The sequence below is a fragment of the Phyllosticta capitalensis genome (assembly GCF_038381095.1).
Source record: "Phyllosticta capitalensis strain CBS 128856 chromosome Unknown BKA78scaffold_7, whole genome shotgun sequence".
Classification (NCBI taxonomy): Eukaryota; Fungi; Ascomycota; class Dothideomycetes; order Botryosphaeriales; family Phyllostictaceae; genus Phyllosticta; species Phyllosticta capitalensis.
In genome coordinates this window covers 861,935-885,993 of record NW_027117445.1, presented here as the reverse complement: position 1 = coordinate 885,993, position 24,059 = coordinate 861,935, and the positions used below count along the sequence as shown (strand labels likewise).

General features: G+C 55.5%; 7 protein-coding genes and 1 non-coding gene across 8 annotated transcripts; 3 read left to right on the top strand and 5 right to left on the bottom strand.

The window, feature by feature from the left end:
- Positions 1 to 3,663: 3,663 nt before the first annotated feature.
- On the top strand, positions 3,664 to 5,773 carry BKA78DRAFT_318598 (uncharacterized protein). The gene has a single exon (XM_066888795.1). The coding sequence runs from the start codon at positions 3,805 to 3,807 to the stop codon at positions 5,425 to 5,427; it is 1,623 nt and encodes a 540-aa protein (XP_066742582.1). The 5' UTR covers positions 3,664 to 3,804; the 3' UTR covers positions 5,428 to 5,773.
- A 695-nt stretch (positions 5,774 to 6,468) lies between these two features.
- On the top strand, positions 6,469 to 7,286 carry BKA78DRAFT_318596 (uncharacterized protein; the record flags this gene model as incomplete). Its single annotated transcript, XM_066888794.1, has 1 exon — positions 6,469 to 7,286. A coding segment is annotated over exon 1 (708 nt), but the record flags the coding sequence as incomplete, so codon positions are not given.
- A 2,143-nt stretch (positions 7,287 to 9,429) lies between these two features.
- Positions 9,430 to 10,399, bottom strand: BKA78DRAFT_354258 (ubiquitin-conjugating enzyme/RWD-like protein; the record flags this gene model as incomplete). The annotated part of the gene is made up of 2 exons (XM_066891698.1): positions 9,430 to 10,292; positions 10,348 to 10,399. 2 exons carry the CDS (start codon positions 10,397 to 10,399, stop codon positions 9,430 to 9,432), a joined length of 915 nt encoding a protein of 304 aa, XP_066742580.1.
- Positions 10,400 to 11,005: 606 nt separating this feature from the next.
- On the bottom strand, positions 11,006 to 12,186 carry BKA78DRAFT_354257 (uncharacterized protein; the record flags this gene model as incomplete). The annotated part of the gene is made up of 2 exons (XM_066891697.1): positions 11,006 to 12,071; positions 12,125 to 12,186. The coding sequence occupies 2 exons, from the start codon at positions 12,184 to 12,186 to the stop codon at positions 11,006 to 11,008; spliced, it is 1,128 nt and encodes a 375-aa protein (XP_066742579.1).
- A 1,405-nt stretch (positions 12,187 to 13,591) lies between these two features.
- Positions 13,592 to 13,687, top strand: BKA78DRAFT_t134. The gene has a single exon. It is a non-coding gene; the product is annotated as a tRNA-Ser (tRNA).
- A 1,183-nt stretch (positions 13,688 to 14,870) lies between these two features.
- On the bottom strand, positions 14,871 to 16,624 carry BKA78DRAFT_354256 (lactose permease; the record flags this gene model as incomplete). Its single annotated transcript, XM_066891696.1, has 4 exons — positions 14,871 to 15,514; positions 15,569 to 15,982; positions 16,031 to 16,535; positions 16,586 to 16,624. 4 exons carry the CDS (start codon positions 16,622 to 16,624, stop codon positions 14,871 to 14,873), a joined length of 1,602 nt encoding a protein of 533 aa, XP_066742578.1.
- Positions 16,625 to 18,397: 1,773 nt separating this feature from the next.
- BKA78DRAFT_381067 (uncharacterized protein) lies at positions 18,398 to 20,863 on the bottom strand (the record flags this gene model as incomplete). The annotated part of the gene is made up of 3 exons (XM_066892990.1): positions 18,802 to 20,863; positions 18,582 to 18,736; positions 18,398 to 18,531 (listed from the first exon to the last, which is right to left on the bottom strand). Exons 1-3 carry the CDS (start codon positions 20,733 to 20,735, stop codon positions 18,398 to 18,400), a joined length of 2,223 nt encoding a protein of 740 aa, XP_066742577.1. The 5' UTR covers positions 20,736 to 20,863.
- Positions 20,864 to 21,788: 925 nt separating this feature from the next.
- BKA78DRAFT_354254 (Deuterolysin metalloprotease family-domain-containing protein) lies at positions 21,789 to 23,029 on the bottom strand (the record flags this gene model as incomplete). The annotated part of the gene is made up of 4 exons (XM_066891695.1): positions 21,789 to 21,808; positions 21,862 to 22,686; positions 22,750 to 22,801; positions 22,856 to 23,029. The coding sequence occupies 4 exons, from the start codon at positions 23,027 to 23,029 to the stop codon at positions 21,789 to 21,791; spliced, it is 1,071 nt and encodes a 356-aa protein (XP_066742576.1).
- Between the last annotated feature and the right edge of the window lie 1,030 nt (positions 23,030 to 24,059).

The following is a 24,059-nucleotide window of genomic DNA, read 5'->3' as shown; positions in this document are numbered from 1 at the left end:
TTTTTGTGGGTCAGGTGTTCTTTCGGCGTGCTGCTGAAGGTCTGCCTGCTCATGTCCCCGGCCCACCTTTTCATGTCCTTCATCGAAGCAAAAGTTCTCCCCGCTTCCTGTGTTTAAGCTTCTAGTGCGAGAATGCCTGGCCAGTCTTCGCGAGCAAAAGCTCCAACGTCTCGCCTCCCCTAGAAAATGGCTACGCCTCTTAGAGCCTCAACCCTTTCAGGGGCTAGTCGCGTTTTCTTTCTCCCGAAAAGCCTATCCAGTAGCTCCCACAACTTCCATCAACGCAAAAGATCTTGGCTTGCGGAAGGCTTGTCTTGACAGCCAGCTTGTGCCTCTAGCCTTGGCGGGAGAGCGGCTGCAAGTTTCGACAAGCGAGTGGGAAACCATGGAAGTTTCTCTGAGAAGGGTGTGACATTTTGGGTCGCTTGAACGGCGGACCGCTGGGTTACCACGTGTTGCTAGATCGTTCGAGAAGACGGGACCAAGAACGGAAGAGGGAAACAACCTGAGGAAAGAAGAAGGCGCTGGTTTCATGGGGGACGAGGAGATAGGATTTGGACATTTGAGAGCATGTGGTACCACCGCAAAGACGCAGCTAGAGAATTCTTCAACCGTCTGGATGCGTTTAAATATCAACAATCGTTCAAGGATCTCTTGGAGAGGAAACGATGGGTAGGTCTTGCTTGCACTTGTATCTTTGGGCCTCACGCGCCACGAACGACGGTGACTTTGCCATCGCATGACCCCACCACCAGCTGAGGCAAGTCGTGAGAAACCAAGAGACGCCGTAAGCAAGTCTCCAAGCTCTTGGTGTTGAGTGTTTACAAGCCAAGTCCAACCGGACGTTGAAAGGAAGTCGCACGGTCCCTCGCTTGTCCACTGGTCCGTGCGTACCCTAAAACAACACCACGGCGCTTCCGGCTGACTGTCAACTCAACCATCTCGACGCCGGTGCCTCCACATCTCTTTTGAAACCACACGACCGGCTGAGGCTCTCTGTGGCTTGACATCGACTAGAGCCCCAACTTACAGCCACACGCGCTCGAGATGAGCTTGTTGCTCCTAGGTCGCCGTACTCGCCTTACTGGCCGTACTGCATGATTGCCCTCGCGTTTTCCAGAATTATCCTGCCACGCGACTGGTCGAACCTCTTTCTGGAGCCAGTCTCAAAATAACTCTCCTAGTGTGCTTTCTCTCCGACACTTCGTTCTGAAGCCTTGCGAAATGGACATCGTGGCTGTTACCGACACTCTTTCATCCAAGGGGCCGCCATCTCCTCAGCTAACGTCTCGTTTCAGTCGTGATTGAAGATCCAGGGTCTATCGTACCAGACTCTGACTTGGGAGTAGAGTACCTTGCACCGAGCTCCTCGTCCCTGGTCTAACCGTTTTGGAAACGTGCTATCCTTCAGCTGGCTGGTCTCGACTCGTAGACCAAAATGGCAACACCTTGTGGAGTCGAGTATAAACACCAACGATTCTGCCATGATTGCTGCTCATCATCCACTGCCTTGCATCTTCTTCACTCTCTAGGAGACTGCGGGTTCCGTTCCTTTCTTCGATTTTTCGTCGTTTCCGTTGTCGTCACTCTTTTTCGACAGTCACTCATTCACTTGGTATTTTTGCAAATACCGTCCTAGCCACCATGGCAACCCCACACTCTTTGAAATGGAAGTCGCTCCTTCTTCTTTTGCCTTCGATCTTTGAATCAGCTGAAGCGGCCTCTCTCTTCGCTGAGAAGCGGGCCGCTTTGGCGAATCCTGCCAACCCAGCTCCGGGCTGGAGCTACCTGGGATGTTATACCGACTCTGGCAATCCTCGCGCCCTTGGTGGTATCAACCAGGCTGGTGCGACCAACTCGGTCGAGTCTTGCATTGCTTTCTGTCAATCCAAGGGCTTCGTCCTCGCAGGTGGAGGTAAGTACAAGGAGTCTTCAGCGTCAAGTAAACTTATCTGACCCTCAAAAGAATACTCACAGGAATGTTGGTGCGGCAATTCCATCACCACTACCAAGAATGCCGACACCAGCTGCAACATGGCCTGCTCCGGCAATGGCACCGAAGCTTGCGGTGGTCCCAACCTGCTTTCCGTTTACAAGAGCAATGCGGCTCCACCTCCCAGTTGCTCTGGCTCGACCCCGTCTGTCACCACCTACACGACTGCCAATGGAACCGTCTTCACTCTTGAATGTGGGACTGATCGTGCCGGAGCTGATATTGGCAATACCAACCCCGGAAGTTTCACTGGCTGCATGGCCAGCTGTGACAACACGCCAGGCTGTGTTGACGTCTCTTGGGCTGCTCCCAACGGTCCCTGCTACCTCAAGAACTCTTTTGCTGGCAATGCCAACCAAAACGCCAACATTTGGGGTGCCAAGCTCTCCGTGAAGGGCACCGGACCAGTCTCTTCGTCTTCTGCCGTATCCACGACTGCCCCTGTCTCAGCTGTTCAGTCGACCTCCTCCCCCCTTGTTACCCCCTCTACCGCGTCTTCGGCTGTCGTGTCTTCCGCACAGGCGTCTACGGCAGTAGTCTCATCCGTTGCGCCTTCGTCTGCTGCTCAGACCCCAGCCACAACGGCCATCGTGAGCGCCACAAACTCTTCGACCGCGGTTCAGACGACATCCAGCACGGTCCCGATCAGTGTTGTCGCCAACTCGACCTCGTCCGCTGTAGTCACTCCTGCCTCGAACACAACTTCATCTGCTGCAGCTGCCAGCTCCAGCGCCTTCGTTGGCTGGACCGCACTTGGATGCTACACTGACGGAGTCAATGGCCGCACTCTTATGAACGCCGGGGCCGTCAACGGCGCCATGACCCAGGAGAAATGCCAGGCGGCTTGCAAAGCCGGAAATTACAACCTTGCCGGTGTTGAGTATGCTGGCGAGTGCTACTGTGACAACCAGCTCCGTAACGGCGGTGGCCCCGCGCCTGATGGAAACGCCAACTGCAACATGGCCTGCAATGGCAACTCAACCCAGATTTGCGGTGGTCCCAACAGGTTGACCGTGTTCAGCTACAGCAACGGCTCGCCAGTGGTTTTGTCGTCCGTTTCGAGCGCCGCGGCAGCTTCAAGCACCAGCGCTGCTCCGGTTGCCTCCATCTCCGGCTGGAGCTACAAGGGTTGCTACGTCGACAACAAGTACGGCAGAATCATGGCCAACCAGCAGCCTGACAGCAACACCCTCACCAACGAGGCCTGTATCCAAACGTGCGCCAAGCAGGGTTACAGTGTCGCCGGAACCCAATACTCGTCCCAGTGCTTCTGCAGCAACTTCCTACAGAACTCCGCCTCTTTGACCTCGGACAGCGATTGCAGCATGCCTTGCTCTGGAAACTCGACTCAGAAGTGCGGCGCTGGTAACAGGGATTCTATCTGGTCCAACCTCACAACTATTCCCAGCTATGGCGTCCCCACTGCGCAGAACACCAGCCTTCCGGGCTCCTGGAAGTACCAGGGCTGCCTGATTGACAACGTCAACCAAGTCAGGGTCTTCCCCAACCAGATCATCTTGTCCAAGAACAACACGGCTACCAACTGTCTGACTCAGTGCAGCACCTACGGTTACGATGCTGGTGGAATGGAATACGGCGACCAGTGCTTCTGTGGCTCCAAGAGCGACGTCTTGGCCGCCAAAGCTACCTTGGCCCCTGAGTCTGACTGCTCCTTCCCCTGCACTGGCAACGTCACGACTCTCTGCGGTGCTGGAAACAGGATCTCGTACTACACCTGGGAGAACAGCACCAACCCCCTCTATGTCTGGAACTACCCTCAGGGTAACAGCGCGGGCTCTTACGAATTCTTCATGGGCAGCGTTGTCATCCCGCTGGTTGCTACTCCTATGCGCAACGGCAAGATCAGCTTCGTTGAGAAGTCTGGCACTGGTCCTCCCAACTCCACTGGCGCGTACGAGCTTGACCCGACTCTGTCGAACAACATCACCGCCGCTTTCCGCGCTCAGCACGTCAAGACCGATGTCTTTTGCTCTGCGTCCCTCATGCTTCCTGACCGCGCTGGTCGTATCCTCAACATCGGTGGTTGGAGTCTTACCAGCACCTTTGGTGTTCGCACTCTGTGGCCTGACGCGAAGCCTGGCGTTACCGGAAAGAATGACTGGCAGGAGAATGCCAGCGAGCTCAGCCTGCAGAATGGTCGCTGGTACCCGTCCGCCATGGTCATGGGCAACGGATCAGTTCTTGTTGCTGGAGGAGAAGGTGGCTCCAACGGCGTGCCTATTCCGACTCTCGAACTTCTTCCCAAGGTTGGCCCCGTGGTGTATGCCGACTACCTCAACCGTACTGATCCCAACAACCTCTACCCATTCCTTGCTCAACTTCCCTCTGGCGACATCTTCATTTCGTATTACAACGAGGCCAGAATCCTGGACGCAAAAACATTGCAACCCAAGAGGGAATTGCCCAACATTCCCGGCGCTGTCAACAACTTCATGAGTGGCCGCTCCTATCCTTTCGAGGGCACTGCCATGCTTATGCCTCAGGTTGCTCCCTACACCGATCCCCTTCGCATCCTGATCTGCGGTGGCTCTAGCCCCGGTGGACAGGCTCTCGACAACTGTGTCTCGATTGCTCCTGATGACCCGACCTCCCAGTGGCAAATCGAGCGTATGCCCACCACTCGTGTCATTGGCTGCATGACTGCCCTCCCCGACGGAACCTACCTGATCAACAACGGTGCCAAGCAAGGTACTGCTGGCTTCGGCTTGGGAGTCGACCCGAACATGAACGCTCTCCTGTACGATCCTTCCAAGCCCGTCAACCAGCGCATCTCGATCATGGCCAACACGACCATTGGACGTCTGTACCACTCTGAGTCGGTGCTTATGGACGATGGAAGAGTCCTGGTCAGTGGCAGTGACCCGGAGGACCCGCGCTACCCTCAAGAGTACCGTCTCGAGGTCTTCAACCCGCCCTACATGCTCAACTCGAAGAACTCCACTCGTCCCAGCTTCAGCATCACCAACCTCGACTGGGCGTACGGTCAACAGGTTTCCTTCACCGTCAACAACGGCAACACGGCCGGCCTCAAGGTCTCGCTCCTCGGCGGTGTGTCCAGCACCCACGGTAACTCGATGGGCCAGCGCACCTACTTCCCCGCCGTCACTTGCACAGGCCAGACCTGCACCGTCACCGCGCCCCCCAACAGCAGCATCTGCCCGCCCTCGTGGTTCCAAATGTTCGTCGTCGACGCCAACGGCATCCCCTCCAAGGCCACTTGGATCCGCGTTGGTGGTGACCCCGGCTCGCTGGGCAACTGGCCCAACTTCCCCGACTTTGACGTCCCTGGTATGGGCGCCGTCATTGCTCCTGGCGCGATTGGCACGGACAAGACCCCGGCCCTTGCCGGTGGCAACTACACCACCATGAGCAGGAGGTGGGATCGCCAGCAGATTGAGGAGCTTGCTTTGTAGACGTGCTAAACAAAAAGTTGGTCCATTGGGTTCTGGTTTACGAGGAGTCGCTGGCTGCCGGAGTCGCTTTGCTGATCTTTTCTCACTTCTTTTCCTTTTTCTTTTTTCGCTTTTGCCTCATGGGCATTCCAATTTCCCCATTCTCGGTGCGCGGTCTCTCCCTAAACTTCGGCGCACCTCTTGAAGGTTGATTCTTTGAGTTTTTCGACCACGTGTTGATTCGATCATCAACGCATTACACTCCTTACATAGAGCGACATTGTATATCCTTTTTTTTTTCTGGCCACTCGGTTGCATTTGTAGATGATGTACATAGAACATTTGAATTTCACGCCTTTCACATTTACATTTTATCCAAGTCTCCACTGATTTGACTATAACAACTACCCAATTTTATCGACCATTCTTGGTTCTCGTTCCATCTAAACTTCTCAATAGTCTGCGCCTGTCCATTGGCTACGTCACGCTTGTCCAATTCGACCAATGCCATGTGCGTTTGGCGTTGTCGAGCCAAACGCGCTGCATGAATTTGTGCTGCAAACACCCTTCCTACGTGGCCAGAGCATGTGTCTTCCACGCCAACGCAAAGAAAATGTTGGTCGAACGCCATGGGAGAAACAAAGAAGCCTTTGTGGCCGCGGAGTTGCGTCGACTCCCAAGCACATCACGGTGGTTAGGGGGCAGGCGACGTCTTGCCAATGAGAACTGTGGTTGGGGAATGAAATCGGAACAGGAGTGTGCTACTGGTGAGTCTACCCATCTGCCAGCTTTACAGTTTTCATTCACAGTGCAGAGTCCTTTGTTGACGCCGTCAGTGTGCGCAGCTGTCCATGGAGCCTCCGAGTGCGACTCACGAACTCCTACTGTATAAAACGTTCTCGATTCTAGACTCTGGGCCTCTTTTCTCCGTCACAAACTCATCTCCGAGCCTCGAAATCTGCAACCAAACAGTTCCAACAGCCAAATCCCACAGATTCTCAATTACTATGCCCAACTGTATATACCATACTCTACAACACTAACGCCATGACCAACAACACCACCCACACACCCGCGCCTCACCCATCTACCCCTCAGCCACCGCCCGCCGCTACTGCTACCTCAGCAGCCGCCCCTCCTCCCCTGACCATCCACCACTTCGCCCCAATGGAAGTCCCGCACCGCCGCGCGCCGCGCGACCTCTTCGCCGCCCAGCTGGCGCAGCGCGTCCATTGGCGGATGAACGACGGCGTGCACGCGCATACCACGATGCCGTATGCGCAGTGGACGCACGACGTGGGTGTCGGGGACATCAAGAAGTGTCTGCGACCGCATTTGGGGAGATTGGAGTTCGGTGGCCAGGGGGCTACCGATGAGGGGGAGCTTGAGGTCCGCTTTCTTGCTGAAGGGGAGGATTGTAAGGACTTTTTGGTGAGGAGGGGGTGTTGGAAACAGGTGCGTTTTGAGGACGAAATCGAGGGGGATGCGAAGGACAAAGGTAAGGGGAAGGGGAAGGGAAAGGAGAGGGCAAGGGGAGAAAGAGCAGCGAATCCCGAGGAGGAGGCTGGAGCGAATGAGTACGTCTTCCACGTCCTCAAACCCGGCAACCCCTTCCACACGACGCGCAGCACCGTCGCGACCATGGAGCTCGTCCGCACGCGCACCACGATCCCCGTCCCGCGCGTCTGCGCCTTCGACACGTCGGCGGCCAACGCTGTCGGCTACGAGTGGATTCTGATGGAGAGGGTGCGCGGCGTGCCGTTGCTCTCTACTCTGCGCTCTCCAAATGGCGGCGACGGTCGTGGTGGTGGGCGTCGTCATCTGCAGCCCCTGACAGACGACCAAAAACGCCGCCTCGCGCGCACCCTGGCCGACTGGACGCATCAGCTCACGCAGCTGCGCTTCGATGCTATTGGCAGCGTCGTGTGGCAAGCAAACCGTCCAAACGGTGCCGACGGCACCTTCGCCGTTGGACCCCTTGTCACTAGAGCCTTCGTCATCGACTGGCGGCCCACCTATCGCTTCTCGCGGGGACCGTATACCCACATATCGAGTTACCTGCGCGCTTTGGTCGACGCGTGCAAGCAAGAGTGCGACGATGGGCGACAGCACCGGCGCGCGCTCATCCGCGCTGCGAATGTCGAGTTGGGCGTGTTGGAGGCGGACCCGTGGGCGCCAGGGACAGCGGAGACGGTGCGCGAGCTCTTACTGGGAATGACGAGTGAGCAGCGGGCGTGGCGGGTTGCCGAGTTGAGGGCGTGGTTGGTGCAGCTTATGGATGGATTGGACGGTGATGACGATGTCCGCGGCCGGCCTGCTGCGAGGAGGAGGAGAGCGCCTGCCAGGCGGACGAGGACGACGGTCGATTGGCGCGAATCGCGCTTCGCAGCCGGGAACTTGTTGAGCGACATGTCGGGCCCTCGGCCGCGTCTACGTCTCCCGCAGGAAGCAGCGCAGTGCGATGCGCTCTACGGCATCATCGACACAATCTGCCCGTCGCAGCCTCTTGACCCCCGCTCGACGTTCCTGCAGCATTGGGATATCCACGGTGACAGCATCCTGATCGACCCCTCCGATGACATGCGCCCCGTCGCGCTGCTCGGCTGGGAGCGCGTGGTCGTCGCGCCGGGCAGTCTGCTGCGGCACACGTATCCGCTGCTCTTCAGCGGCGGGGAGGACGCGCTGAAGCGGCCCCGGTGGGACGAGGATGAGAATAGGGCTATGAGAGACGAGTACCGCAGCCGGCTCAGGGAGCTGGGCAGTCCACTGCTGGAGGTGATAAGGAAGTACGATGGGGTGCAGGGCGACGCCACCATGAACTTGAGGGAGTTGGAGATTACGTGCTTGCTGGCGAATCACCATTCGACTAGGCGCTATGTCGACGATTTGGTGCAGAAGGTTGCGCAGAAGTTTGGTCCTCCTCAGGTTGCTCATCGGGCTGTTCCTCAGCGCGCTCCACGCCGGGGCCACCTGTGGGCGAGCGTCAACCGCGTTCCTATTGTGGACGCGCGATTCCAGTTGTAGGAAGATGGATGTACGGGCTCTGCTGGTCGGGTTCTGTTCTCGGTGTCCGGGCTGATGATACTGATGTTCCCAGATGTTCTTTGTCGATTAAGCGGAATTCGCATTTTGATTTTGACCCCATCAATCCGTGGACTTTGGGATATACTGATCATGTCAGAAATTGGACAAGAGAAATTTGAAGCAGGGAGGAGCTGGTGCTGGAATATAGCTTTGAAGCATGAAAATGGATGCTCTTTTGGTATTGCTGGCCAGTGGATTGAGTAGCCGTTGTAGATAGCTGCAATTGGTTGCACCGGAGGCGGAGGATAGGAGCCCTTGACCTCAAAGTCAAATTGCTATAATGGACATTCTCACTGCAAGGGAAACCGATCAAGTCAGCCAAGTGTGCCGACGCCCAGTGATGCCTCCTCATCTCCCTTGTCTTTGCCAGCTCGGCACATTGTCCGAATCAGGCAGGTCGATCAGCGTCCTCGGGTTCCACGAAGATGGCATCTGTGGCAATGCTAGCCTCCATGCGGCGGCATCGTCTTTATGATTGGGAAGTGGACGCGGATGGCGATTCTGCGGAGAGCTCCAGGAAAAGCGATAGGAGGGTCATCGACGGGGCATTTAACACAACGGCGGGTAGAATCTAAATCTCGGTTGACAGAATGTGGCCTGTCTGAATACGAATGAAGCCTCCCTCCCTGTACGCCAGTCGCCTGCTTAAAGTTAAAAAGAAGCGGGAAGAAAAGGGAAAGGCAGAAAGTAAGAGGAACACAGAAATAGACGGTCTAGTCCTCATCCCTGATCTCATCTCCCTCAACAAGAGACCACCTGCAAAGAAAGATCAAGTAGTAGCCAAAAGTAGTAGTAATGGTATCGCAAGTCCGGCGCCAGTCCGTCAACGCCGCCGCTAGACCCTTTCTTCTCGTGATTTTGCCCATCGAGAGAAAGACTAGGAACGCAAAGAGGAAAAATTAGCAAGGTGAAATCGAAAACGTGGAAGCAGTTCTGCGTCTAGAAGAACTTGCGCAGGATGAGAAACGCGAGGGCCGTCACGACGCCGTAGATGGCCTTGTCGATCCAACCGGGTATGCCGTCGTCGAGCGGTTGCTGCTGCTGCTGCTGCTGTCGAAGAGGTGCGGCGGGAATGGTACGGGTGGGTGCAAGAGCTGGACGCGGCGCTGCTGGTTGCGCAGGCTGAGGTGCCGATGTCGTTGTGTTGAGTCGAGGTTTGATTGTCGAATCTGATGGTTGTGGTTGAGGAGTCGCCTGCTGCTCGCGCTGCGTGCCAGAATTTTGCGGCGCGCCCGAGTTGGACGCAGATGCCTCGCTCTTCTCCTTTCCCTTCTCGCCCAGCTCGTCCTTGTATGCAAGCCGTAGCTCCTCGGGCACCTCCTCCGCCTTTCTATTCTCCTCTTCCACAATTTCTCTCCCCTTCATGATCTCATCATTGCTCTTCCCACAAACTCCACACCGCCAGCCCACGCTTTCGCTTGCAAGCTTCTTCCTCGCCGACTCGGTGCTGTCAATGCCACCAACTTGGCCCTTCGCATCCGTATCCATGAAGCTGCGTATGGCGACCAGGGCCGTCCGTATTCCCCAAGCCGGCTGCCAAGTCTCCTCATGGTGTCCGCTAATGCTCAGACAAATCTCACGGTTGACCTCGAAGCGGCCAGAGGGCGTGACGAAGCGAAAGGACGGTGGGCGCAGCGGGTATTGCGCGGGCAAGATGATGCGGCCGTGGTAGAGACCGACAGCGTAGGGCGAAGGCTCTGGCGGGCCGCGCAACGTAAAGTGCCATTCGAACAGATTATCTTCAAGCGGTTCGGCGTGAAAGTCGGGCGACGGTTGAGAGGCGAGCTCGCTGGCTTCTTTGACTGTTGGGCTGTTAGTGAGTGCTGTGATGCGGGGCGACTCGATAAGGCTGCATACGAATGCGCTTGATAGTGGGATTCTTGGTGTTGAATTGGCCGCGGGTGCTCATCGTGAAGGCGCCTGACGATGAAGCGAAGGTAACGCGAAGAGCCGGTGCAATGGGAGATTATCGCACACAATTGGCACCAAGGGAGGTTGGTTGAAAATGGCGGCGGTGCTGTGTGAAACGTGGTTGTTTGGGGGAGATCGGGAGCTTGCAGCGGAGCTAACGTCGGCAACTGTCGATCATGCAAGCTGCAGCTGTTCGGCGCTTCCGGAGATGATCAAGCTCCCCATCTTCAACAACCTCGCTTTGTCCTCGTTTTGACAATCTGTTGATGTGTACAGACTCAATCACATCAGGTGTTTAAATTAATGCTCAAGGTCAAAGGTCGGAAATCAATATTGTTTCTATGGCAAGGGTATCTTTACGACAAGAGCTCTTGCCAGGAGCTTTAGGTTGTCCTCCGAAGTCAAAATGACACCTCAACTCCTGTACTGCCAAACTCCAATGCATCGCAAGCCAAAACAATCCCAATGCTCGGTCTGGTATCAAAGCCGCTGTAGCAAGAAACCGCCAAAACAAGAATGCTATCCCCTATAACGGCACTCTTCTGCGACCCACCATTGCCAAAAGCCTTGCTCAAGTTAGCAATAACAACAGCATAGGGAGTTATCAGACGTCCGGCCACTCAGGTCCAATGGTGACGCCATTGAGACCCAGACTCAAGCCCAAACAGCACGCCGCCCACCAGTAGAACCCGCCGAGCAGCACAAGCGCGCCGGCAAAGCTGCCGCGGCGACTGAGCTTTGCCCACCGCGCAATCGATTCCTCGGCTTGCTGGGCAGCAAGATCGAGTTCAATCGTGTCGCCCTTTGCTTCCACATCCTTGACGTCCCCACTGACTTCCTCGCGCAGTCCAGCAGTGCCCGGCGTGTCCAATTCGCGGTCGAGCTCTCGAACCAACTCTTCGACGATGGCGAAGATGTGGCGCGACTCGTCCACGACTTCTGCGCGCTGCTGTTCCGACAGGGAGTCTTCGACGTCTGTCCACCGCCGCTTGAACTCGGCTCTAATGTCCTCCCCATCGACAGGGCTGTCAAAGAACCACAGGCTCAGTCCCTTGGAAATAATTTGCTCTTTCCAAGCCTCCTCCTTCTCCTCGCCGTTCGCCGCTTGGCAACCCCAGAATTCGGGTCCGCCGTTCAGAAGCTGCTGTCTTATCCAGCGACCGCCGGCGAATACGGCGAGGTAAAGCACATGGGTATAAGCAAGGAGAAGGTGCGGGTGCGTGCGCAGTCTGGGGCGAATGTGGGCGGTGGTAGAGGCGAGGAGTGGCGTGGGGTAGGTTGCAAGGTGCACGTCGAGGTCTATGGGATAAAGCGAGAGGAGTGTTGCGAGATCGGTGCGGAGACGTTTTGAGCGAGGCAAGCCGGGAGGCAGGAGGCGCGTGAGGCGGTCGAGGATCTCGCGGTCGTGGGCTGGTTGCTCTGCGCCGGCTGGGTGGTCATCGGTGGCGGCGCCGTTGACGCTGATCCATGGGTCTTCTAGGAGAGATGACAGGGTGGGATTTGTGGGTTGATGCGAGCGTGTGAGGTCGAGCCAGCAGCTTTCAAAGGTGAAGAAGAGGTGGGCAAAGTGAAGAATCCCAAAGGCGTAAAGGCGAGGGGAGGCGGCGTGAGGAGGAAGGCCGAGAGGTAGGCGAGAGGTGATGAGGCGATTAAGAGAAGTATGCGCAGGTCTGTCGCGGGCTTGTGTTAGCAGATGATGGACTTGTGGTAGACAGAGACTAACCGCGTCGCAGTATTGATTTCTACCGCGAGAGAAAGAGAGGGCGAGCCTGGCGGGAGGGGCATCTTGAGGTGGTCGGGCGTCATGGACAACCAAAATGCGCAGAGAGTCTCTTCAGATATGCAGGTGGAAGGGCAGAGAAGAAAGAGGGCGAAGAATGAGGCAGGCAGGGTCTGCAGACAGATTTAACGACTTGACAAGGCAACAAGCATCTGACCTGGTCGTGTTTGTTTGTGTAGCAGGATCAGGCGACGGCCGCGACAAGCGCAACAAGTCGCTATGGGTTGGGTATGCAGCAGTCGCGTCGTGATGGTCTGGAGGTTTTGACATCTCTCATTCAGGTAGCGGGGCATGCCGGCGCCCACCACACATGCATGACCGCATGTGGGCTTCCGCGTGTGACGCTGACGGTCCATGTCTCGAATGGGCATGGCGTCGGTCGCGGAATCCCATTTGTCGTGCCTGACCCAACCTGGAGAGCAGCCCTGGAGGTGGTGGAGCGAAGAGCGTGGGGAGAGGTGGGCGGATGAGGTCAGGCGCTGAGGCCGGACCCCATGGTGTTGATCATTTTTGTGGACTCAGGTTGTCGCCGTCGTCGGCCTCTGTGTGCCTCTCTACTGATGTGACGTTGAGCAGGTCGACCTCAACGTCATTGTTCACGGGCAACGCAAGAGGCTCTGCGGAATCATCTGCTTGCTGGGATACAGGATTTGTGCGACTCGCCGCCCAACGTTCTTCGCTCTCCGAAGTCCAACATCCATGAAGCCTGTCAATAATGTTGCCGTGCTGCTTGATATCGCGACAGCCGACAACATAACCACGACTGCAGCCATGCCACGGCTCGCAAGCCCGATTTTGCCCCCAAGTCCGAGGCGAAGAAATGACCATCTTCTTCCATCGTCTTCATCTGCCTCATCTCACATGCATGCAGTAGCGCCTTGCGTCCCACAAAACACGAAACATCTGTAGCCTTTTGTGCTGTTTTGCTTTTGCTGCTGGCGCGACGTTTTCTTCTACGCCTTAGCTGTCAAACTAAACTTAGCGACAACCAACAGCACCCAAAGCTTTGCCAACATCGCTAGCTTTCTGATTAGCCTCGTCGACGCTACCGGCAGTGTGCGCTGTGGAAATAGACGTGGTTCTTCACTCGCATCCTGGGCGTTATCCTCGCATCTTACCCGGCGTTTGGCGCACGTACTACGCTGCAAGTGCCGGGGTCGTGAATTTCATCGGAGAGGATCGGCGCAGAAGGACCCTCCCTCGCCTCCTCCCGCACATCTCCGCCCCGACCTTGAAGCCCTTTTCCTCGTCGCTCGCCTCGTTTTTCCGAGTCGATCTTGAGATCCTTTGACTTTTTTCTTTTTCAAATTTTGGGGTTGCGGAATAGAGCTGAACGGGGCACGCGCGATGCATTGAGAAAACGTTGCAGTATATATTTGATTTAATTTATTTCACATTCATCGCATTCAAGGCACAGTGCCAGAGTGGTTAATGGGTTAGACTCGAATTTTCATTCGGTGTGATCTAATGGCTTCGGCCGCACAGGTTCGAGTCCTGTCTGTGTCGCGTACAACATCTTTTTTGCTCTTTTTTTGGGCCCCACAGCCTTTCTCCCCTTTGCTTTTAGCACAACCGCCTGTCAGTCAGCGCCTTGACATATGAGCGTGGGGCTCGGTCTCCTCAGGACGCCAGTAAGGGGTTGCTTTTTTTTTTTTTTTTCAGGTGGCGGTGTAGAGACGTCGCACAGCTGCTGCGCTGCTGCGGCGTCAAAACGACACCACATCTCCTCTGCCTGCCATTCTTCGTTTTGCAGGTGGGTCGCGCAACCTCACCAGCCGCCCAATTGTCGACTGCGCCGCGCGCGGACAGAAGTGCGACGGCGGCACGTTTGGTTTCCAACGGCCCTCTGTGCTGCGTCCAGCGGTGTGTACAGCCGTATTCAATAAGCATTTGCAGTCGAGGTGAGAATCAAAAGTTGTAACTTAAGCGCCGGGGTGGGTCAAGTGGGGTTACAATCTTAGTCAATAGGGTCTTTTCCATCGCCCACCTCTTTTTTACCTCCAATTCTAGCCTTATCCCCTTGGATTGAAACCTTATCTCCGTAATTCTAGGTCTAGAATGATGCAAGATTCTATCTCTAGTAAAGCGTGGGTGATTACCCCTTGACACTGGTGGGGAATATGGGCTGACCCACTTGGAAAGTTCAGTTTGAATCTCACGACGACTGCAAATGCTTATTGAATACGGCTGTATCGCCTTGACGATTGGACGATTCCCCAGCGCGCCTGTGCAACGTGATTTCTCACATCATCCGCTACAGCGACACAACCTACGCGGCGCGGCAGCGGCAGTGCGAGGTTCCGAAGAAAGTATTCTGACACTGTACGTATGCAAGCCAGCCGGAGAAGACTCCTTCACGGAAGACGGGAACCATGTTAATCGAATGACGCAAGGGCAGAGGCGGCAGAATTCATGCGTGCTGTGCAGCAGAGCATTATTGTTGTTGTTGTTGAATATTGACCGAAGACCGGAGCCGCGCTTGCTCCCCTGCCTGTTGTTTGAAAATCCGAACCCGAACCACGGAAACCAGACCAGCGCTGTGCTCCTCTACAACATGAACCGGAACCCAAGCAAAATGCCAGAACGCTCAGATCGTAGAAGAACCTTGTGCCGAAAAGCCAAAAAAAAAAAAAAAAAAAAAAAAAGAGGAGGACTTGCAGCAGGAACGGAACCCCCTCGCTGATTACCATTACGACTCGTCGGCCATGACGACCGCCTTCTCGCCATTGATTGTTACCGTCTGCTTCATGGTGCTCATCTTGCGGGGATTCTTTGCGCTGAAAATGTCGTCCAGCTCCTCCAACGTGCGGTTCTTGGTCTCGGGGATGAAAAAGTAGATGACGAGGCCCTGGATGGCGTCCCATACGACGAAAATGACATAGGTGCGCCAGCCAATCTTCTTGAGGGAGATGGGCCAGGCGAACTGGTTGAGGAGGGCGGCAGCGTTGACGGCGAAGCTTGACAGCGCCATGCCCTTTGCGCGCTGCTCGAAGCTCAGCACCTCGACCGGGTACAGCACCTGCATGGGCGTCATGCCGAAGCTGAAGACGGCGCCGAAGAGGAAGATCATGGCGGTTGCTGCCTTGGATGAGGCGGCGTCCTTTTTGAGGTCGTACTGCGACGTTGCGATGCTGAGCCCGATCCACACGATGCTGCAGCCGATGCAGGCAAAGAGGAGGAGCGCCCGTCTGCCTAGCTTGTCGACGCTTAGGGCTCCGACGATCGCGATGAGGAATTGCTCGCACGAGTATGCCAGGTTAATGTTGGCTTTGGCAACCTCCGACGTGTAGCCTGCGGACGTAAGGAGTGAAGACATGAAGTATGTGAGGACGGCTGGGAAGCAGGTCAGCTTGGCACAATCAGCATGTGAGAAGGGTCGTCACGAACCTCCACCCATCCACTGGCCGCAAACCACCACAATGATGTTGCAGAGCAGCCGATACGACGACGCGCGATTGCGAAAGAGTCCGCGGTAATCCCACCACCGCTTATCGCTGCCATCCAGCCGCAGGTATTCGTCGTACTCTCTGAGCTGCAGCCGCACCCATATGCTGTCCGGATTGCCATTCGCATGGAACTTCGTCAGGACTCGTCGGCACTCTGCGGTGTGGCCGTTGACATAGAGCCATCGCGGTGATTCGGGCAAAAACCACGCGAAACACATGACAAGTCCTGAGAAGAGCATCTGGAGCCAGATGGGAATTGGCCATTGATTGCCCGGGTCGTTGATTGCTCCGCGGACGGCGCCCGCAGCAACCATGGAGCCGACGTACCAGAACGTGTTGTATAATCCCGTCACCACTATCCCCAGTGAGCAACTGACAAATCAACTCTGGCAGACTCGCTTACCACCACGGTACGCAGGATGCGTAGTTTCCACAACATACATCGGTCCAGCGGTCTGCATGATGGAAACTCCAAAGCCCAGGATAAAGCGGCCAGCTTCGAACTGCCCAATGCTGGCCGTCCAGTATGTCGTGGCATTGACGATGGTTCCGACAATGATGATGGCGGCGCCGATGAGCATTCCACCCTTGCGACCATACTTATCAATAGCAGGACCAACAAACGGAAGAGCAACCACACTGCCTATCTGGTAGATGGAGGTGACGATGCCGGCCCAGAGACCATCCTCGGAGCCGTGAAAAAAGGCCTTGAAATCATCGTTGATGAGCAAGCCGTTGAGCAAAGACCCGTCATAACCGTTGACTGTCGAACAGAAGAAGCCCACGAGACAGCAGAGGTGAAGAACCAGGCTTGGTCTGTTAAAAGCTTGCGGCGGCTCTTGCTGCTTGGCCAAGTTGAAAGCCTCGGCGCCGTCGATGGTTATGATTGAGGATCCTTTCGACGCAGGCTACGTGTGGTCAGCAACAGAGACACAAGTGCAGCAGGGCAGCAATTTACAAGTTGTATAGTATGAGCCGCAAAGTCCTTGGTGTCCATGACAGAAGCGGCTTGGGCCAGAGACGCGGAGGTAGAGGAAGAAGAGGAGGAGCGGAAAGCTAAATTTCAGACAAGCTACGGGAATAGCATGCTTCGCCAAGGTGGAGAGGGAGCCATGCTAGTCGCTGGCCTTTTGAGTGTCCGACGAGTTAGGCACATGCGTGGTGGTGATGGCGGTGGACAGAGACCTAAGGAAGCCGCGCCAGTCTAGCCGCGCCAACTGCACGTCTACTCTAGCGCTATCGCAGCAGCAATATTGCAGTGTGCAGGTGGGGCGGGGGTTTTCTGCTACGGTACCTACGACGGAGGCTCAAGGTTGAGTTTCCTCACGTCGAGGGTGTGATGGATGAGGGAGGAGCAGCGTCCGGCACCAACGACAGGCAAGTAATGACGCGCATCGCTGACCCCGGACGTCTGCTTTCCTTTCATTTTCGGGCTACAGACCAACCATCAACCCTAGTTCTCTATCCCGTGTCGTTCCTGGCTCCCTCCCTGGATTTTGTCGATCCAAGCCAAGCAGTAGCAGGGAAGTGCCCATCACCATGACACCGGCCAAACCATGCAACTCTCTCCAACCTCACCGCCGAACAGCTCACCACAGACTCTATTCAAACAGTCATCTGTAACGCCTCAACTGTCACACATCGGACCACGTCTGTCGTCTCATGGCCACCGTCTGGTCTGCGGTCGTCTCGGATGCTGCACAAACTTTCGTCACCGTACCACAGCATCTCTTCTGCTGCACTTGACACGAAGAACATGGCCCTGGTTATCGTCAACCTGCATGCACCAGTCTCGTTTGACGCGCCTTTCCACCGCTCTTCTGAGGCCCTTCGCCCTCTGTTCGTCACGCAGGTTATGCGGCCCGCGCCGCCGGTGCTGAAGAATCCTGCCGCCACCCTCATTTCTTCAAGTCCTGATCCGCCTCCCCGGGTTCACCGCAGCACCCAGTCTTCAGTCATCACCTTGAAGATTGCTTCTTCATTCGACGCGCTTAGCGCCACGAATCGGCAATGCTGTGTTGTCAACACCCCTGCTACATTGGAATACTCGAGCGGTTGCACGGGAGCCGCCACTCGGCCGTCTCTTTTGTCCTGAATGGGAAAGTACCATCACGGTCTGCGTGTATTTCGACTTGTCAACCCATCGCTGTGGATGCTTCATGCAAGGCTTCAAAAGTGTCACAACTTCGTCTGTCGAGAGTCGTACTATTCGCACCGGACATGATTCCAGAGGATGTAATTCCGAGAAGAGACTGCAGACTCTACCGCCTCGACCGGGTGATGCAAGGCGCAGAGTGAACGGGAGCGGATGATGCATCCTGCTGGGTCTGATGTCTCCTGGTATTTCCGAATCATCAATCTGTGGGTGCATACTGCATGCAAGTCTCTGGAGCGGCACCGCCTGTCAGCATCCGAGCGGGTACGTACGATTCCAAGAATGTCGGCAACCAGGACCAAGATGCAGAACGCAAGCAGCATGGAGGCACTGCGAGAATCTACCGGATTACCTTGCGCCTTGACCGGCGACCGATCCTGCTTCCAACAAGCCCAAGTCTCAACCTTTCCGCCGGCATCGGATGGTCGTTTTGATAGCGTCGCTTGATCTGACATTACACCAGTGAGTGTATCCGACTTCAGGGCACGGTCTTGAATGTAATCCGCGTGTATCATTCTTCATGACGATCAAGATTAAAACAGTACTGACAACTGACGGGAACGAACAAGAGAAAGAACCGCCGTCTATTTGCCCTCGCATGGAATCTTACACAACTCAGTCCAAAACTTTGTGCATCAGCTCGCGACAGGCGCCGATGAACTTGAGATAAACCTCCTTCTTCTGGAACAAAAACATCTCCTTGTCGAACGGCAACTTGTACGATTCCAGCAAAGCAACAATGCCATCGTCTTCTCAAGTCAGCATTTCACATGCTGGAAAGGAAGGTATGCCAACTCACTGTCCAACGACTTGATGTCCTCGCCATTGAGAGGCACGAGTGGCGGGATATTGTACTTCCCAACGCTGTCTTTGCGCATGGACGACGGTATCGCGTTGAGTGGCTCATTCAGCTCTGTGGTTCCAGCGTTCATATTGCGCAACTCGAGTCTCTTGCTGCGGTGCAGTCAGTCTCCCTATCCATCGCGCAAAAGTCGATCCTCATTGTCACGATGACGTACCTTTCCAAATCCCTATCCATGCCGTCTTTGACCTGGCAAAATCCACTGGTTGCAAAGCGTTTGAGATTGTCGAGCTCGGCTTGCAGGCGCTCAATGTGGCTTAGCGTACCGAGTGACAGTGTGGTTTGGTCGTTCATCATGCGAAATTTCCACTGCTCGAGTTCGGAGAGTGAGCTGCATCTGCGCCTGAGGTTTTCGTCTAGCTCATGCCCAGGACTTGCCTCGGGTGCTCTACTGGCTGTCGGGGCTGGGTTTGTTGTTGAGATTGCCGCACCACCATTCGTCTGTTGCGCCTGTCCAACATCTTTACAGAAATTTCCGTTTGAATTCTGCTCTTGATCGCCGTTCGACGGCGCACCCTCCAACTCTTCAATCGTACCCGGAGATCCCGGCAACGAGAACCCTGACAGCGAAAGCCTGGGTAAGAAATCCATCTCGCTCGCCAACGCTGCCGCAATGCTCAAACTGTCACGCTTGAAATGCACCGCCGGCTCGAGTGGCGCTGAATCCATCATTACACTTCGATCTTGCAGCGTCATCAAGTTCCCTCCTGCCTCCGGTCCACTGCTCATGCCTCCCATCGTCACGTCTGGCGGGACAGGTAATTCAGTGATGGATCCTATCCGCATGCGTACGTCGTCTGTTGGCATCCGCATACCAGCATCCGCAACGCCTGTCCATGATGGGGCCGCCGGCGTACTTCTCGGCATCGCCATGGCCATGGCCCTGCCTGGGGCGTACGGATGATAGGGTCCCGGCACGTACTTCCTCTGTCGATGCTGCATGCCCGGATGGCCGACCTCCACTGGCGGTCCTGGCATTACTGGCTGTGGCATTCGATTCGGAGGTCCAGTACTTCTCATGACTCCTGGGCCCTGCCGCTGCTGTACCATTGCACCCATCGGCGGCCTGGATCCGGCGGTCAATGCTGCTGGATACGGATGCCGTGGAGGCGACGAAGGCGTCTGCTTGCGAGGTGGAGGCGCAGAGACCGCGATGGGGACCGGTGGATTGACTCGCATGTTTCGTGGCTGGACAGCACGAGTAAAGATGATTTGAGGACTGGTTTGCGCAGGAGAAGGGGAAGCAGGAGGTGGAAACGACGGGGCCGGTTGAGGAGTCTGGGGCACGGAGTGCGACGGGGCGTGATGGTACTGCCGTTGTTGCTGTTGAGGATGGTAGCTGTGAGGGCGCGACTCGAGATTGCGATGGTGCAGGTGCTGCATGTGCGGCGACGGGTGGTGAGTTTGTCCTGGCGACATGCCCGGTCCCTGGGGTGGCATGCTGTGCGCGCGAAGGGCTTGCTGCGGCGACATGGTGAGTCCCCCATTCGCAGTGAACGGCCTCGGATGGTGGAATTTGGGCGGCTGCAGACGTGGAGTGCTGCAAGTCGTCTCCGGACGAGCGCTGCGGCGGACAGGCTCGGTGGACGGACCAAACTGCACGCTGTCTTCCTGTCCAGGAGTTCGAGGAGTTGACGACGCCCACCACTGCGTCGCCGTGGGCTCCGGCCAGGTTTGCGCCTTGCAGTCAGAAGGGGGAGGCCACGCAGTTCCAACGTCCATCGGAGTCCCAACGGTTGCGGCATTCGATGCCGGCGTCATGGTGTCGAACGGCGAATCGTTGCAGCTCCTGGAAACGAAGCAGGATGGATCAGGTGCGTGCAACATTGGAGTAGGAGAGCTGAGAGCAGAAGGATCCACAGTATCGAAAGGAGCCGGCGAATCGAACTGCGCCAGCAAAGCATTTATTTCCTGCTCTTCTCTACTCACGTCGTCATCGGGAAAGGAAGTGAAAGGGGGCAACGGAGGGGACGCGTTGTTCGTCGGTTGAGTACCGGCGACGGGTCCCTGTGGCTGCACATGAAGCGGTGACAGAGCTGGCGACGAGCCATTTGCCGTTGTACGCCCAGCACTCGTGGGTGCGTCGGCCATGAAGAAAAGTTGAGCGAGTGGTCGTTTTCTGGAATCGGGATCGAAGAGGAGGGCAAGAGCGACACAAAACCACGGGAACAGTGCAGCAGACCTCAGGCAGAGACAGGCAACAATCGGCCGACACCGACGTGCTGGGTCGGGGATGACGAAGAAGTTTTGGCAAGAGAAGATCGAAGGAATGTTCGATGATGGTTGGTGGTGCAGAACGAGATGTGACTGTACCCTAAGGACATATGTGAGTACCGACGGGTGTGTCTCTCCGTCTTTTGCTCGCCGCCACGGCCCGTGAGCGATTCGGAGCTCTTGCCAACGACTTCACCGCCTGGCTGGATGCGCTGCTCGTTTGTGTCGGCACTGTCTCATTTCGGTCTATTGCAGAAGTCGCCACTGGTATTGTCCCATTCACTGCGGCGGTGTGGACTCATCAGGGTGATCAGCAAGCATTTCCAGGCCATTCTGACGCCTGTCGCTGTATTCATCCAGATTCTCATCTTGTGCAATTTGAGTCTGAAAAGAGCGCTGCTGGGATAGTTCAGTGATGAAGCCGATGGGCCCAAGCCACTGAGATGATCAATCACCTTCTCGGATCCACTGACTGTCTTGCTGTCGAGAGACTGACAACCGCTCGCTGAAACATGAAGAACTTTTTCAATGGTGGCTCCATTGATTGGTCGCGCCGTTGTGCGGTGTGTGTCGGCCAGCTGCATACCCGAAATGCAGTGGCCCGAGCCAAACGACGAGGTCTCTGAGGCACCGAAATCTGAACAATGGCAGAAGAAGCTTCAGGTGAAACAACACGCGCTTCCCGTTGACGCATTGATCGTGGCCGTGGAAGCGTGGTCAATGGTCACTCAGATCTCAGGGGTCAAGGGGCTGCTCAGCCCTACCAGTGTAAGTGTCACCACCATTTCGTCCAACTCTCCATGAATAGAATGTTGAATTGGTTCCTGACCGATGCTCAGGTAGAGAAGCCCCGGCTTTTAGTTGTATTTACAAGAAGTAATACAGCCCGCTGCGTAACACGTAAATCATAAGCGTCCCTCAACAGCCTGCTCAACAGCCTGACCACAATCCTGGAGCACCGTCAGCACACGCCGAAGTCCCTCTTTGAAGGAGAGAAACTTACCATTAGCGTAGAGAGAGTAAGTGTCAGCATTTGCTATCGCTTGTTTGGGACGTAGAGACTTTGTGGTTCTGTAACCGTACCCAATGTCCACTGTTCCCGCGACAGAATCCAAATGCGTCATCTCATGGAGAGTGGTGGTCGCCCTATCCTGCCCATGACACTCCTTTGTCAAGTCTGGATAATCTCCAGCATAGTAAGCCGGACAATAGACCTGAAGGCCGCTCGAAGGAGAAGTGTATGCCAACGTCATCCCGTCGCAATACTCGAACCCGTCGTTGCAATGGATGCGGGTGTCGCCTCCATCGATTTTACCGCACTCCTTGGCGACCTTTGCGTACACTCCCGCCACAGCCTTGCGCATCTTTTCTGACGGGTCTTTGAAGTACTTGGCAAATTGCGCAGGGTCTCCTGTTGACGCCGCCTGCTGAGCTCCCTGAGACAGCTTTGCGCAAGCGTCCAAGGCTCTCATGACAGTGTCTTTCTCGGGTCCATCCGGACAGTTTTCAAGAACTGATCGCTTCTTGAGTTTCTGGGCCTTGCCATGGAATACGTCTCGCTTCTTCTTGGCCTCGTGCGGATCGATGTTGATGCGTATTATGTTGCTCTCGTACGGGACGGCTCCGGCGATTTCGTAAGAATCCCCTTCTGCGTACGATATCACACCTCGAGAAAGAACATCGTATTCTTTGCCGCTCAGAGAGTACATCTCGGCAATGTCGAAGATGACTTCATGGCTCTCACCAGCGGGCAGATGCAGGAATGATCCAGGGCCCAGCCCGGTGGTACGTGGTCGAATACGCACCCCTCCGAATGGGACTTGCGAACCTACGCCGCGTTAGCTACCACCGTTTCGACAAGCGACCATTTTCCATGGGCCGATCAACATACCGGCGGAGTGCACCTCGGCTTTCTCGACCGCGGCAGAATCCAAGAAATTCCCCTGCATTTCCCGTATTCAGCAATTTGATCAAGTTTCTGGTGGTGTGACCTCTACCTTCTTAAACAGATTCAAGCTGTCAGGTCCATTGTTGGTCACAATGGCCTTTATCTCGGTGTTGTTGACCAGCTCGAGTTGAACGCTGAGGTGGGAGTCCCTATTGACACTAATGATTGCACAACTGGCTATTGACACCAGGATGGCAAGGGCAAAACGCCTTAACAACCACATGAAGGACAGTAGTTTTTTTCTGCAAAGGAATGACGGGTAAGGATCGACACTTGACTTGAACGAGTTGGACCGAGCGCAAGCAGGTCTTAAGAGCGCGTCTAAGAAGCAAAGTGTTCTTATAAACAATGGCGTCTAACTGACAGCAGGACCTTTGTAACATCACATTCTAGATTGATATTCTAGGCGCGTTGTGACGCTCCCTTGGCGGGTATCCAGCCACAAAAAAAGGCCGCAGCAGACAGCGGACTGATCTTCGAAGCCATGAACCACTCAGGTGTGTGCATTCGTGGAGAGCAGGGAGACTTGGGCTGGCCTGCTTTCACCAGCTGAATGGTGATGACGAAGTGAGCGCCAACGACAAGAATGGCAGGGTATACAACTCGAGGTGATTGGTTGGATCGCTGAAGAGCCAAGTCAGACGACCCGTGTTGGGACTTGTTCGTGGTGAGGCTTGTCAGGACCAAACGGCGGCCAGTCATCACTTATTCAAGCATCTTGAGTGACATCAGAGCCGCCTCATCACGCCTCTTGGATGGTGAGACACTGGGCCGCCACCAGCTGGAATCACACTGAGGAAACATCTCTTGTGAGAACCACAGGAGAGTGTCATTGGGAAGGGAGATTGTGATGATGAAGAGTCGCGTGGCCTGAGGGAATCTCTCAACGACGAAAGACTGCATCTCCTCAATTGGCGAATCATATGATCACTTGGCCTCTCATGGCAAAGACAATGCAATCTCCTCAGTCGTTGGGTGGCAATGAAGTTGCCTGAGATCTGAATGTTTTGAGAAGGCATGTTTTTGGAGAAGACCGGAAAACTTTCAGTTCCAGGGACGCAGCTGAAGGTGTGTGCAATTGAAAAGCACTACAATAATGAACACTATACAGTACTGCTAATGCTGTATAGTGAAGCTGTGCCACATCCAGCAGTTGGGCTGTGGCTCATAGGGAGTAGGAAACGGGTAGGGATTGTGCCTGCTATCGGAGAAGCTTGGCCTACAAGGCTGCTGTCCCACTTCCCCTTTGCACA